This window comes from Canis aureus, chromosome 19 (genome assembly GCF_053574225.1).
Source record: "Canis aureus isolate CA01 chromosome 19, VMU_Caureus_v.1.0, whole genome shotgun sequence".
Lineage (NCBI taxonomy): Eukaryota > Metazoa > Chordata > Mammalia > Carnivora > Canidae > Canis > Canis aureus.
The window spans coordinates 5,941,951-5,955,450 of NC_135629.1; the positions used below are offsets into that span (position 1 = coordinate 5,941,951).

Consider the following 13,500-nt stretch of genomic DNA (forward strand, 5'->3'; position numbering starts at 1 on the left):
CCCAGATGTCAGCATGGAGTTACTTTCCTGGAAATCTTCATTCCTCACTCTGCCCAGTGTGGCCAGGGACTTGGAGGCATGGAGTCATGCTGTGGCAAGACAGATGAACTTGGAAGTGGGCAGCTATTCTCTTGACCCTTGCACTTATCCAGATCCCTCCCATTCTGAAGAATACAGTTAAAATTTCACCTTCTTCAGGAGGTCTTCATTAGTCACGGTAACTCTTGCTTCTCTGACTCCTGTTGTACAGTGTATAGTTTGTACCACATCCTTTATTCTGACATGGTCAGATAGATCCTCCACATCCACAAGGGAAGAGACTTTTTGGAAATACCCATGTTGGAAAATACCATGTAGTTTTTCCTATGAAATTTGGATGCCCATGAAATTTGGATGCAGGGCAGTTAGCTAGACACCAGTCTTAAGGCACGTAGAATTCAAAGGTGACCCTTAGAAGAGTCATGCATCACTGTCACAGACCTTTGTTGTATTGCTCTTGAGGGAATGAGATAATGGCTATTCAGTCATAATATTGCAAGGGTCTGCAGCTCTGTCCTCCAATTGTTCTGTTAGTCTTGTCTCCCCGACCTAACTGCAAGTACTCAGCAGAGGTATTCTTCTCTTCCTGGTGCATATAGATAGTAGGTATTCAGTGAATTAACTATAGAATGAATATAAGCTCCATGAGGGTGGCAGGGATGGTGACTATCAAGTTCAGCATTGTCTCATGGGTACCTGGCACCTACAAAGCATTTAATATATAGTTATTGGATGAATGATTACAATGATCCGGACACCTTTATTTGAGGAGTATGTCATTGAGTTGAGTTTTGTTAGCTGGACTATGTACAGAAGAAAGATCTTTGTTTACATCACTTTGTTTACAGGATGCATCATCAGTAGAGGTCCAGGGATTTTAAAGATGGGGTGGAGGATATAATCCGAAGATAGAACATTGGGCTCACAGAGGTTGGGAAACTGTCTTCAGTGTTTCCTTGAAAATGCTAAGTGGGAGACTCTGAATGGAAATAAAGGTAACTATACTTTTTGTGTCCTTGTTTTCTCTATTTTCATCCTTTAGATTCACCAAAACCACCAGTTGCTCCCAAGCCAAAGACTACCAGTCCCCTCACGCCAATGACAACACCCAAATTTACTTCATCACCCCGGCCTGATAGTCTTCACAGTCCCAACTCCATGTCTAGGGGGCCAAAACCACCCATTGCCCCTAAACCCAGGCTGTCGACCCCCAGTGAGTGGAGAGCCAGTGTGTACGTGATCAACAGTTTGAATAAATGCAGCAACGGGAAACTGCTCTGCGTCGACAGGGGACTGTACGAAGAGCACCGGTCCAACTTGGAGTGCTCCGAGTCTGAGGCTGATGAGGATTACATCGTGGTCCCCAAGGCTCCACCAAAAGAGGATGAACCCAGGGATAGCACCTCTGCAGAGAATGCAGTAATGATATCTCCAGCTGCTGGGGAAGAGGAGTGCCAGGAGGGAGGCGAGGAGAGTGACCCGGAGGGGATGGGAGCTGCTGAGGACTTGGCAGCCCCAGCTGAAGGGGTGATAAGTGACGAGGCTGATGGAGGCACAGCCCCCACTCCTGAGGATGTGGGGGTAGAGGACAGTGCCTGTGACCTGGGGGCAGAGGAGCAGACATTCACAAGGGAGGAGGAAGAGAAGCTAGTGGAAGAGCACAACATGTACAACCTGGAGGACGGAGGCCCTTGGGATGGAGAAGCAATCCTTCCAAGTGATGTCATTCTAACTCAAGTTGATTTAGAGGGTCCAGCAATTCCCAGCGAGGAGCCTGGGCCCCCTGGGACACCCAGGGAGGAAGGGGAGGGTGGTGAGGAAGGCTCCCCCAACAGAGAACTAGGGGCTCCAGATGAATGTGTGGGTTCTGACAGACCCCCCGAGGGGGATGCCGAAGATGCCAGCAAGGAACCCACAGAGAATGAGGGCTTGGCCTCAAGTATCCAGGAGGCAGAGAGGGCTATAGTCAACCCTGAAGTCTCCAAGGAGGAGTGTGAAGATACCATAGCCAGCGGTGACCAGGATGAGCCACCTGACCAAAATGAGAAAACTGACCAAGAAGAAATGGCAGCAGTCACCCAGGAGGTGGGGGAAGACCCTCGAGAAGGTAGAGACCCGGTGCAGGATGAACCTGCTGAGGAGAGCTGCCAAATCATTCCTTTTGAGAATGATGGTGTGGATGACTTTGTGACTTCACTCTCAGGAAGTCCCTACGAGTTCTTTCCGACTGAGAGCACCTCCTTCTGTAGCGAGAGCTACTCTTCTCTTTCTAAGTCAGCAGGAGGCTTGGAGTCACAGCAGGAACCACAGTCTGCAGAATGTGCAGAGCAGGACCCCATTGTCAGAGCTTCATATGGTGCTGGGGAGGGCCCCTCTGTCCCTGATGTGGTGGTAATGACAGGGGATGAGGATGCTGGAGACGATGCACTCACCAACCCCTATGAGATGGGAGTTGACCTGGACCAAGGGACTGTCCCTGGGGAAGGAGAGGAGCCTGAGACACAGGCTGCATCTGACACTCTGAGTGCTTATGGCACGAAAGAAGAAATGAACTCTGATGCTGAGGGTGGCCTGGTCCCCACTGACAGGAAGAACATCATTGCGAGGGCCAGGCCCCACTCTGGGAAGGTGGCTGGCTATGTCCCAGAAACTGTCCCAGAAGAAATCGGACCAGAAGCTGGCTCTTCGGCTATTGGCATTAAAGGTGCCACCAAGGAGGCGAGAAAGACGGTTCTGTCATTGGAGGGGAAACCGCTGGAAGCCAGCAGGGCCTTGCCAGCAAAGCCCAGAGCCTTCACTTTATACCCTCGATCGTTCTCTGTGGAAGGCCGAGAGATTCCAGTCTCCTTGTACCGGGAGTCAGAGGCATCTAGCTTGGACGATCATAGAATCAAAAGAAAAGATGACAACCTTTCTCTGCCCTGTGTGATTGGGTCCTCTGGGAGTTTCTCCCAGAGGAACCACCTTCCTTCCAGCGGCACCTCAACACCCTCTTCTGTGGTCGACATCCCGCCCCCTTTCGACCTGGCTTGCATCACCAAAAAGCCCATCACAAAGAGTTCTCCCTCGCTGCTGATTGAGACTGAGCCCCCAGACAAGTACACCAAGAAGAAGAAGTCATCCTTCAAGAAGTTTCTGGCACTGACATTTAAAAAGAAGTCAGAGAACAAAGTCCACGTGGATGTCAACGTGTCGTCTTCCAGGTCATCTTCAGAATCCAGCTACCACGGGCCTGCCAGGCTTCTGGAAATTGACCGCAGGAGCCTCAGCAACTCCCCACAGCTCAAGGCTCGGACTGGCAAGCTCCGGGCTTCCGAATCCCCTTCCTCCCTCATCTTCTATAGGGATGGAAAGAGGAAAGGTGTCCCCTTCAGCAGGACGGTGTCCAGAGTGGAGTCCTTCGAAGACCGCTCTCGGCCCCCCTTTCTGCCCTTGCCCCTGACCAAGCCACGGTCCATCTCATTCCCCAATGCTGATACTTCAGACTATGAGAACATTCCAGCCATGAACTCAGACTATGAAAATATTCAGATTCCGCCGCGGAGGCCTGCGAGGGCTGGGACATTTACGAAACTGTTTGAAGATCAGAGCAGAGCCCTGTCCACAGCAAATGAGAATGATGGCTATGTGGACATGAGCAGCTTCAATGCCTTTGAGAGCAAACAGCAGAGCACAGACCAAGAAGCAGAAAGGTACTGTGAAATTATATTTTCTTTGTTTTTGGGCAAATGTAACTATCGGAGAGGCAAGCTTAGATGTAGGGGACAGAATGGACTTGCTTTCTAGCCCCAGGCTCTGTTTATTTCTAGCTGTGTGACTGGAAGTGAGTGGCTTTATCTCTCTGAGCCCATCTGTGAAATGGGATTCCTGCTGCCTCACAGCAGTGAAGAGATCAGAGATGATCACCTGTGTGAGAGTATCAGTCTAAAATGCCAAATACAGTGTAAATGTGAGCATTTGTATTTCCATTATTTGAGAGACATTTCTCATCTAGGTAGATGGGTTTGCTAGTTCCCTCCAGGAAAGTCACCAAGAGAGAAGGCCCTGGTATCTTGCCAAACTAAATATCTTTCACCATCAGGAAAATACCCTAAATTGAGATTGATACTCTTTTACTGTGTAAATATGCACTCTATTCAAGGGAACTAGAAAAGACAATCTGTTTAAATTGTTTAAAGAGCTAAAGGTGCCTTAAGCTAAATTTCTGAATAGAAGCCTTTAAGAGGTACATCCAAGCTGATTTTTTTTTTTTTTTTTTTTTGGAGTCATTCACCTTGGAAATAAGAGTGAAACACTGAAATTATTGACAACAGTAGGGATTTTCTGACCCCACCTTCCCAAGACTGACTGAATGCCCTTATTGATCATTCCAAGTGGATAATTGCCAAATCCTGCAGTTTTTGTACCTCGTGGATGCAACTTAAAGGCAATGCAGTTCAGCCTCAACCATTGACTCTCTTTGGGAATGCCTGATAGGAATTAATACAAGTTGAAAATGGCGGTTAAAGGATATCCTGACTCTGACCCTTCGTGTGCAATGACTTCACCCAGTCACACACAGCTGCTGCTGCTAGGAGTTCCCGGGGCGCCTGCAGTAATGAATAGATAAGATGATTTGCAATTAGCATGAGCTGTCGCTGGAGTGTAGATGCTAGAAGTGTTTATGTGGTTTATTCTCCTGAGTTTTTTACATGGTTCTCCATCTTCTCCCTCCCCCAAGTCTGGGTGAAGCCATTAATTAGTTCTTTCCAGAATGAAATGGTTTGTTTGCTGGGGCAAGGGTAAACACTAACACTGTCGGAGGGACTGAGTTTAATTTGGAGAGTGTGGACGTGTGCAAACTCTAAGAGGGTGAGAGCTGCACAGCCGACCAGTTCATTGCATTAATAGTTATCAGCAGGATTTGACGAGATCCAGGCCTAGCTGAGTGCCTCCTAGCATTGATGAAAATAGATCCAAGCTCTGAAACCAGAATCACCCTGCTAGAAAGGATCTCAAAGGGCATATGGTCAAGGTTCCCACTCTAACGGGCCTTTCTCTCCTTTCTCTAACCCAGTCTATACTTGAATTCCTCAAGCCACAGGGAACTCACCACCTCCCAGAGCTGCCTCATCTGTTGCTAGGTATTCTGATTAAAATTTCCTTTCTGACTGAGGCAAAAGCTGTCTCTTAATATCCCTACCTCACTCATGCTGGCTCTTCCCTCTCAGGCCAGGCAAGTGAGCTCATTTCCTCTTTTGTATGACAGCCCTTCAGCAATTGAAATCTGCTTCTAGGGATCCCTGGGTGGCGCAGCGGTTTGGCGCCTGCCTTTGGCCCAGGGCGCGATCCTGGAGACCCGGGATCAAATCCCACGTCGGGCTCCCGGTGCATGGAGCCTGCTTCGCCCTCTGCCTGTGTCTCTGCCTCTCTCTCTCTGTGTGACTATCATAAATAAATAAAAAAAAAAATTAAAAAAAAAAAAAAGAAAGAAATCTGCTTCTGTACAATTGCTGAATTTTATAGCTGGGAGGGAACTCCAGACAACCTTTGGTCCTCTTACAAAGGAGGAAACTGAGGCACAGAGAGGGAAAGGGATTTACCTAAGGTAGTTCAGCAATTTAGTGTAGAAGTCAGTGCTAGGACTCAAGATTTCCTGGTACCTGGTTCGGGCGTTCTTAGTGAATTTACACTAAGGGACGCCAGAGCTGATTGTGCAGGCTCTACGCTGCACTGCTCCAGGGCCACATTCACATTCAACGCGTCCCCTTCTCCCAAGTTGTCTAGTGCACAGGTTGCTTGGCCATTTGCAGAGTCCGTGTTGCCTTGATCTGTACTGTGCCCAAAACCCAATAAAGGTCCCTTCATCCAAATTAACATGAGTATAAGGGAAAATTTCCCAAGAAAATGTCAATGCTACCATATCTTGACTGCTTCCTGTGTGCCAGGCATTGTGCTGGGTGCTTTCCCTGCATTTTCTCACATTTGATGCTACAGCCTGGGGCCATGGTTGAGTATCCTGGGCTGTCAGGTTCAGAGGGCTGTTACCCTACTCTGATGCTATTTCAGAGTGACCACGATAAATCTCCCATGCAGGAACCACATCCTCTTGGACATCAATCAGTGAGCAAAGCTCTCTTCCGTTTTCCTGCATGAAACAGATGGAAGCAAAGGGGGAGAAAAATCCTCGCTTTGGGCTGGAACAGGTCTGGGCAAGGGAGGTTTCAGACACATCAAATTTAGAGGCACAAGGGACTGCCGTGGCAGGAGGGGGAGGTCCTAGTGCTTCTTCGCCTGAGCAGGGACTTGGAGAATCTAGTGGCCAGGGTGCTGCTGATCTGAGACTTGTGCCGAGAGGTGCCTGGGGTGCTTTAGGTTGGGCAGGACAGAATGAGGCAAGAGGCTAGGGAGGCAGTGCCTCCTCCTTCCGCTCCTTGTCCTGCCCCACACCTTGCTTCAGTGTGAGGATCAGGGACAGAAGCCAAAATAAATATTAACACCCCTGAACGATGTGGGTTCAAAGCCCGCTCAGCCACTGACTTGCTGTGGGATCTTGGAAAAGGCTAAGCTACAGTTTGCTCATCTGTAAAATGGTAAGATTGGAGCAAATCTGTATTCCTCAACCATTTGCCTTACCTGTAGCACTTTTGCCATTTCTGTTATTGCCATCTATACTATCACTTACTTACTGTTTTTCTTCCAATCAGCCTCTCTTTTTTACTTCAAAAATATTTAGAAAGGAAATTTTATGTCATGGTTGGGAAATGGAAAAACACTATTGGTTGTTGCCATAAATAGAAGGCAGTTGTACAAATAAGATACAAAGGAAAGGAAAATAACGGGTAAATTCTAGCTTGAGGTTATTACTTGCCAAGGCTGGAGCTGGAAGGCTGGTCCCTTTGTTAAACAGGGAGAGGTGTTAAAGACGTCCTGGCACCACACAGAGACTTTCTCCTTGGCATAATCAGAAGGATTCAAGAGGACTGAAAAGGGAATAACTCTCTCTCTGGTGTGATTCACTGTTATTTAAATCCAAGCCCTTTTTCCACTAAAAGCACCTCCCTTCAAGAAACATGTATAGAATAGACAATTCAGAGAGCCCTTAGAGACTCCTAAATCAGAGTAGCAGCTCGGGATCTAATGGATGATTGTAAAGTTTCTTCTATATGATTACTTCCTTTGAGATTTATATACCCAGGTAATAACATTTTAGGAGCCGCAATAATCTTATTAACAATTCTCTGTCTTGTAAAATAAAATTGTATGAATTGTTATTTATGTACATCTTCCCCATGGTATACAAAAAGTTTCATCATCTTTTAGTTTAAGGCATATCCCCAGAACATTCTACTTTTCTCCCCTGAATTGACCCTTGCGAAAAAGAAAAAAATGGACCAGAGATTGAGTCTAATATTTACTTTTCAAATAGGCTGTTTAATGTCCTTAGTCAGGACTCTTGGTTGGGGGGAACCAAGTCTTTACTTCTGAGTATCCCATAGCCCCTCAGGATGTTGGTCATGTGCTAGGAGCTTAATACATGTGTGCTGATGATCAGGAGTTTTATGATTCCATGCAAGTTGGTGATTTTGAGCTTCACAGGGGTCAAAGAATTATCATTTATTAAGCACTTGTCTTCAGCAACACAGTGCTGGGTGCTTTGTAAACACTCAATAAATATCCCTTTGATGCAGAACACCACATAGACTAGTTTGTCGTAAGTGTCTCATTTAAATCTTGTAATTGTGTATTTATTTTTTGCGTGATGATGAGTCTACTTTAATCATTCAGCATTATACATCAACACGGATCCCTGAAGCTGCTTTTCCCCTTTCATTATGAAAATATTCAGACTTACCGAAAAGTTAAAAGAGCGTTTACAGTGATGACTGTTCATTTGCCCACCACCTAGATTTACCATTTACATATTGCCACACTGGCTTTTTCTCATCTCTTTCTTTCTCTGTTCTCTCCAGCTTTTATGATCAGTCCTCATATTGTTTTTGATGCATTTATGGTGGCTTTTTATGTATACTGATGAAGACAATGGAGCCCAGGGGAGCCTGTGAGAGCACAGGGGCCCAGCACGTGGGCTTTAGCCAGGCTGCCTGGGGTTTGAGTCTGTGCTCCACCCCTTACTATCTATCTGTGTGACCTGGGACAAGGCCCATGCCTTGATTTATCCATAATAGGCAATCATAATAGTTCTTGCCTCATAACATTGTTAAGACTGAAGGAGTTAATATCACACATAGTGAAATGATCAGTATTAGCTATTATTCAGTGATATGGTCAAGGTCACATAGTGGTGGATGCAGGATTTGAATTTGATTCCAGAGGTATGGATTGAGAAAGGTCCCTTTGACTGTGGGGATGTCTCTTTCTGTCTCTCCCTTTCTCTCCATATGATAGTTCTGCATGAATTTGACTCAGTGTTCAGGACTCCACATCAATAAAACTGGGACAATGAACTTGCAAGCTTCAGCTATGGGGTGTGGTGTCAGCATTCCCTCTAACTTCCTCCTGGTTTGGGGTCAGGGCTGCAGACAACAGCCTGAGCAATAGTGATTTGGAGTTGTTAGCAGCCTCTTACACCAAGGACAGCAGGACCAAAGTTTTTATCCTTCCATAATCTCTATGACACTGACTATAGCTGTTATTTCACTTGTAATTTACGATTAGTTAGGCACGTTAGTTTCGAGTGCTATAAACTGTCCTCTGTTGCACAAGTAGTAAGTGGCCAAACCAAAATTCAAATCCAGGCCTCTCTGACGCTGAATCCAGTACTTTTTCCACTACCACCTGTTTCCTGTAGTTGAAAAAAATGCCATGTTTTTTGGTGGTCTTCAATAGCTGTAGTGTCTCCTTTGCAGAAAATGAGGTAGCACAGTCACCACGAAAGTGTTGGCTTTGTTTATTGGTCCAGAGGGCTCAAGGAAAAGTGGAGGGACACTTTCCTTTCTGATGGGTGGTAGGTTTGCTGCGCTGTTGGCAGCTCATAAAAAAAGGCTGATAAGCTTTCCTGGAACTTGCTAATGAGCTACTCAGACATCTTGCCCTCCCTCAGGGCCACGGTGGGGGACCCTTACCCTCCTGTGGCCAGCTGTTCCCTCAGAGCCACCAGGAGCTCTGGGTTCGGACCAGGCCGTCTGTTTGGGTTGTACTGCTTGTTAGGGGAGCTTCAGATGATTCAGCCCACCCAGGAGCAGCAGCTCATGAGTGCTCATGCCTTCCAGGGAGAGCTGTGAAAGGTCTGAGGTCCAGCATTTCGGGATTCTCTTCTCCTAGCCCAGGGTTCTTACAGAGCTGTTCATTGTTGGAATGCAGCTTGAATTACATGTTCAAGAGTTTGTGGACTGGCCATATTATCCAGCATTCATATGAGGATAAGGAGTGGGAACATCTTGGGAATTCAGTATTTTGGCTGATGATGGCCATTTGAGAAATGATTGATTCTTGAGGAACCATGCCCAGTAAAATATGGATGGGAGGTGGAGGAGGTAGGTACCATCACTGGCCTCAGTGGGCTTGTAGTTGGAAGATAGCAAGAGGACTTCTACCCAAGTCCCTGGAATGCAAGGTAGAAAATGCTCAGGATCCAAAGGGAGGAGTCTAGAGGAGGGTAGGATGGCTTCATGGACACTGCGGGAAAAGTGGGCTCTTGGCACATGGAGGTAGGAGAGACATGCGAGGACATGTGGAGAAACACAGGCCTGTTGTTTAAGCAGGTGAAGCTGCAGTAAACATGATTTAATCTTGGTCAGGAAGAGCTTTGATATCTTTATTCTGGGAAACAGCTCACATCATTGGCAGGCATGGAGAATATATGGAAGAGATTGGGTTGAAAGACTAAGGACTAAACTCACCACATTTTTCTGATTTTCAGTTCTTAGAGTAGTATGTTGCACCAGCTCAGCTAGTTCATCACTCACTTAGCTAACGTGTTCAGCATCTACCAAACATCAGCTACTGTTTTAGGTACTAGAGGTTCCCACCCCAAGGCATTCCAGCCCAGCTATGGGGAGAGGTCATTAGAACCCATGTGATAAAGATTTCGCTAGAGGCTCCTCATGTCTGGAGAAGGGGCTGTGGGAAGCCTGGACCATCTGGGAGACACTTGAGGTGGGTTTTGGGGAGGAATAGGAGTTCATGATGGAGACAAACAGTCCGGGAGGAATAACAAGCCTGTGCATGAGTCCGGGGGCAGGGGGTTAAGAAAAGACCACGAAGTGCTCAGATGGACCTCAGTATACATGTCTGGGTGATAAAGTTGGGAAGGCAGTTGGGACCCAGCCGAAAAGTCCCTCGAATATCAGCTTGATGATTGAGTACATTGCCCCTGGGCAGAAGGGGGACCGTGGTGGGATTTCAGCAGGACAGACCCACAATGGAGATGGTGTATTGGCATGGACACTCTGTTGGCAGGGTGAAGTGGAGGGATGAAGAAAGGGGAAGCAGAGAGACTAGTCAAGAGGCCATTGCAGTGGTCCCCTCTGGAGAGCATGAAGACCAGACTGAGCTGTAGCAGCAGGAAGGGGAGGAGTAGGGTGCTACCATGAACACAGCCACTCACTCCTCTGGTGCTGACTCCAGAGCTAGCTTGGGGTTCCCTATACATTCCTCATCCTTTTATTTATTTGTTACAGCCTGTTTGGGCCCAAATAAATAAAAGATTTGAGTTGGTTTCCAGTAAAAGACAAGCAAGAAGTAATAAGAATTCAGTCCTTAAAAGTTAAAGGATACAAGCCAAGTATTAAAGCTGGGAGAGATCATTGTGCAGGCAGTCCAGACCAAGGACAGCGACTGCGGCTAGAATTCCTAAAGCCAACACAAAATCTCCCTTCTTCCTCCCCAGCCCCTAGTGTGCCTTCACCATCCTTAGAATGCAGGAAATCTTTTGCTGAAGGGACTCCCTGAAAGAGTGAAGCCTGATTTTTATTTTGCTACCGCAACAAATACACGCATCATTGTAATACAAAGGTGATTTACAGCCTCAGCTATAAATCCTTGGGTGGGTGCACGGCAGAGCTGCAACTAAACCTCCCGCTGACTAATTCCATTGGTGCTGAGAGCTGCCTGCCTGGATTTTTGGCACATCCCAGCCATAGTATTCATGGGTATCTTTATATCTGCCTGTAAGCTGGGAGCCTTCCTATTATTATTATGTTTTTGACAAATGAACTCATGCAGAGCTTTCATTAAGTTTCATTGAAAGGACCTGGAAATGCCATAAAAATTATTATAATCTCAAAACCATCACATTCCTAATGCATGCGGCTGTGCTTCTTGTTGAAATTGACTGATGAGAATATTCAGTTTTTAATTTTCTGACTTAAAATAAGACCATCTGCAGCTGTTTCTTTTAGCAATAATTTTTAATTAAATGCAATAAAATTTACAGGGAAGGACCCTAATAAGAAAATCGTGTCAGAAACACACTTACTGTAACATTTACTAGCACGATATTAAGGCCGCCAACTATTTTTTTTCCTTGCAGAGCTATAAGATAGACGAAATCTTGATTAACTGTTAATCACAATGTGGTTTTTGCCTTCATAAAATCAAGGTTTCCCCCTGTGGGAGGTGTGAAAATAATTCTCACTAATAGAAGATGGTCTTCTGGCACAAGCTTTTTGGTAAAATGTCAGCAGCAGGTCTTCTTGACCAGCTGAGCCCCAGAGGAGGAGTGAAGTCTTTGTTCCAGCCTGAGTTTGGGTGGTGCTTGAGATATTAGACCCTACTCTCCCCTGCCGGTGGATGGGGGATGACCACATCATGCATAGGATGCAGCCAAAGAGAACAGTCATCTCTCCATTTCATCAAGAGCCTACTGTGTGCTGGACTGTGCTCTCTGAGCGTCAGATACAGTAGGGAGAAGACAGATGAGGTCCCTGCTCAGCAGCATGTGGTGTTCTACTAGGGAGAGGAAGAGAGTAAACAGACTAAGAAGTAAATAAGATAATCATAGATAACAAGAGCATTCTTTTGTAATGAGATTATTTTGTGGGGTGGGGGAGAGTACCATGATAGAAAGTGACTGGTGGAAGGGACTTTTTATTTTTTAGTTTTTTAAAGATTTATTTATTTATTCAGAGAGAGAGAGAGAGAGGCAGAGACAGGCAGAGGGAGAAGCAGGCTCCATGCAGGGAGCATGACATGGGACTCGATCCCGGGTCTCCAGGATCACACCCCAGGCTGCAGGCGGCGCTAAACTGCTGCGCCACCGGGGCTGCCCAAGGGACTTTTTAGACAGGATAACAAGGAAGGCTTCTCTGAGGAGGTTGTATTTGGGTGAAACCTGAATGGTGATCAGACTGGCTTTGGGGGAAGGGCATTCCTGGCAGAGGGAACAACAGAGACAATGACCCTGAGGCTAGAGGACCCTGGTAAGGTTTTTGGAGAGGCCAGGAGGCGAGCATGGCTGGAGTGCAGAACAAAACAGAGGGAGTGAGTGATGGGAGTGGGGTGAGCAGGAGCCTTTGTAAAAGATTTAGATTTTAGTTCAATGAGACACTATTGGAAAGAAATGTTAAGATCCAAAAATGTTTAAATTATTTGAACTCTTCAGACCATTTCCTAGGACTTGGTCATTTAGGGTCAGATCAGCAAATAATTTGCTTTTCAGAATGGTTCTGGGAGTATAGACAAGTTGGAATTTAGATCCTGGCTCTGCTCCTGACTATGTGAATTTTGAGCATCTGGGTCTCAGGTGTCTCTCCCACCTGTGACTGCTCTGAAATGGCTCAGGACTAGCAGTTCTGAGTGCTCTTTACAGAAGACATAGTGGCCCAGGGAACTGAGGGGACTGGCCCAGCCATGGTAGAGGAAGGGTGTGTGGTGATAAGGCTGGGAGGTTCTTGAAAATGAATATGCTGCATTTGCACTTGTCCTTCTTTCCTTTTTTTTTTTTTTTTTTTTTTTAAGATTTTATCTATTCATGAGAGACAGAGAGGCAGAGACACAGGCAGAGGGAGAAGCAGGCTCCATGCAGGAAGCCTGACGTGAGACTCGATCCCAGGTCTCCTGGATCACACCCTGGGCTGATGGCGGCGCTAAACCACTGAGCCACCCGGGCCACCCGCACTTGTCCTTCCTATGTGACTTGATTTAATCTGTGAACCGTAGGGAACTATTGAAGGTTGTAGAGCAAGAGAGTGACATGATTAGCTGGTGCTCTAGCACAGTGATTGTCAGATGTGTGGTAGAGTGGAGGAAAGAAGCCACCACAATAAGGTGTGTCAAGGCCAAGAGATTCAGGCATGACAAAAGGACCTAGCTTCTTCGTCCTCTGAAGAGTGACGGTCTCTAAGCCACAGCTACTGCAGTCATGGAAAGCAGAATAAACCAGAGCTTGCACCACTCTGGAACTCCCTGGCATAGGGTTTCTTTTTTCTTTTTTTAAAAAATATTTTATTTATTCATTTATTCAGACATACACACACAGAGAGAAAAAGAGAGAGAGAGAGAGAGGCAAAGACATAGGCA

The 13,500-nt window shown here is 46.4% G+C and overlaps 1 protein-coding gene across 5 annotated transcripts in view; it reads left to right on the forward strand.

Annotated features, from left to right (window-relative positions):
* Nucleotides 1-13,500, forward strand: part of FGD5 (FYVE, RhoGEF and PH domain containing 5) — a 128,213-nt gene that overhangs the window by 13,805 nt on the left and 100,908 nt on the right. For all 5 annotated transcript variants that reach the window (XM_077857716.1, XM_077857717.1, XM_077857714.1 and 2 more), the window contains exon 2: nucleotides 1,082-3,731. In XM_077857716.1, the coding sequence (XP_077713842.1) occupies nucleotides 1,138-3,731 (2,594 nt within the window). In that variant the 5' untranslated portion in view covers nucleotides 1,082-1,137. The remainder of the gene's footprint in view (nucleotides 1-1,081; nucleotides 3,732-13,500) is intronic.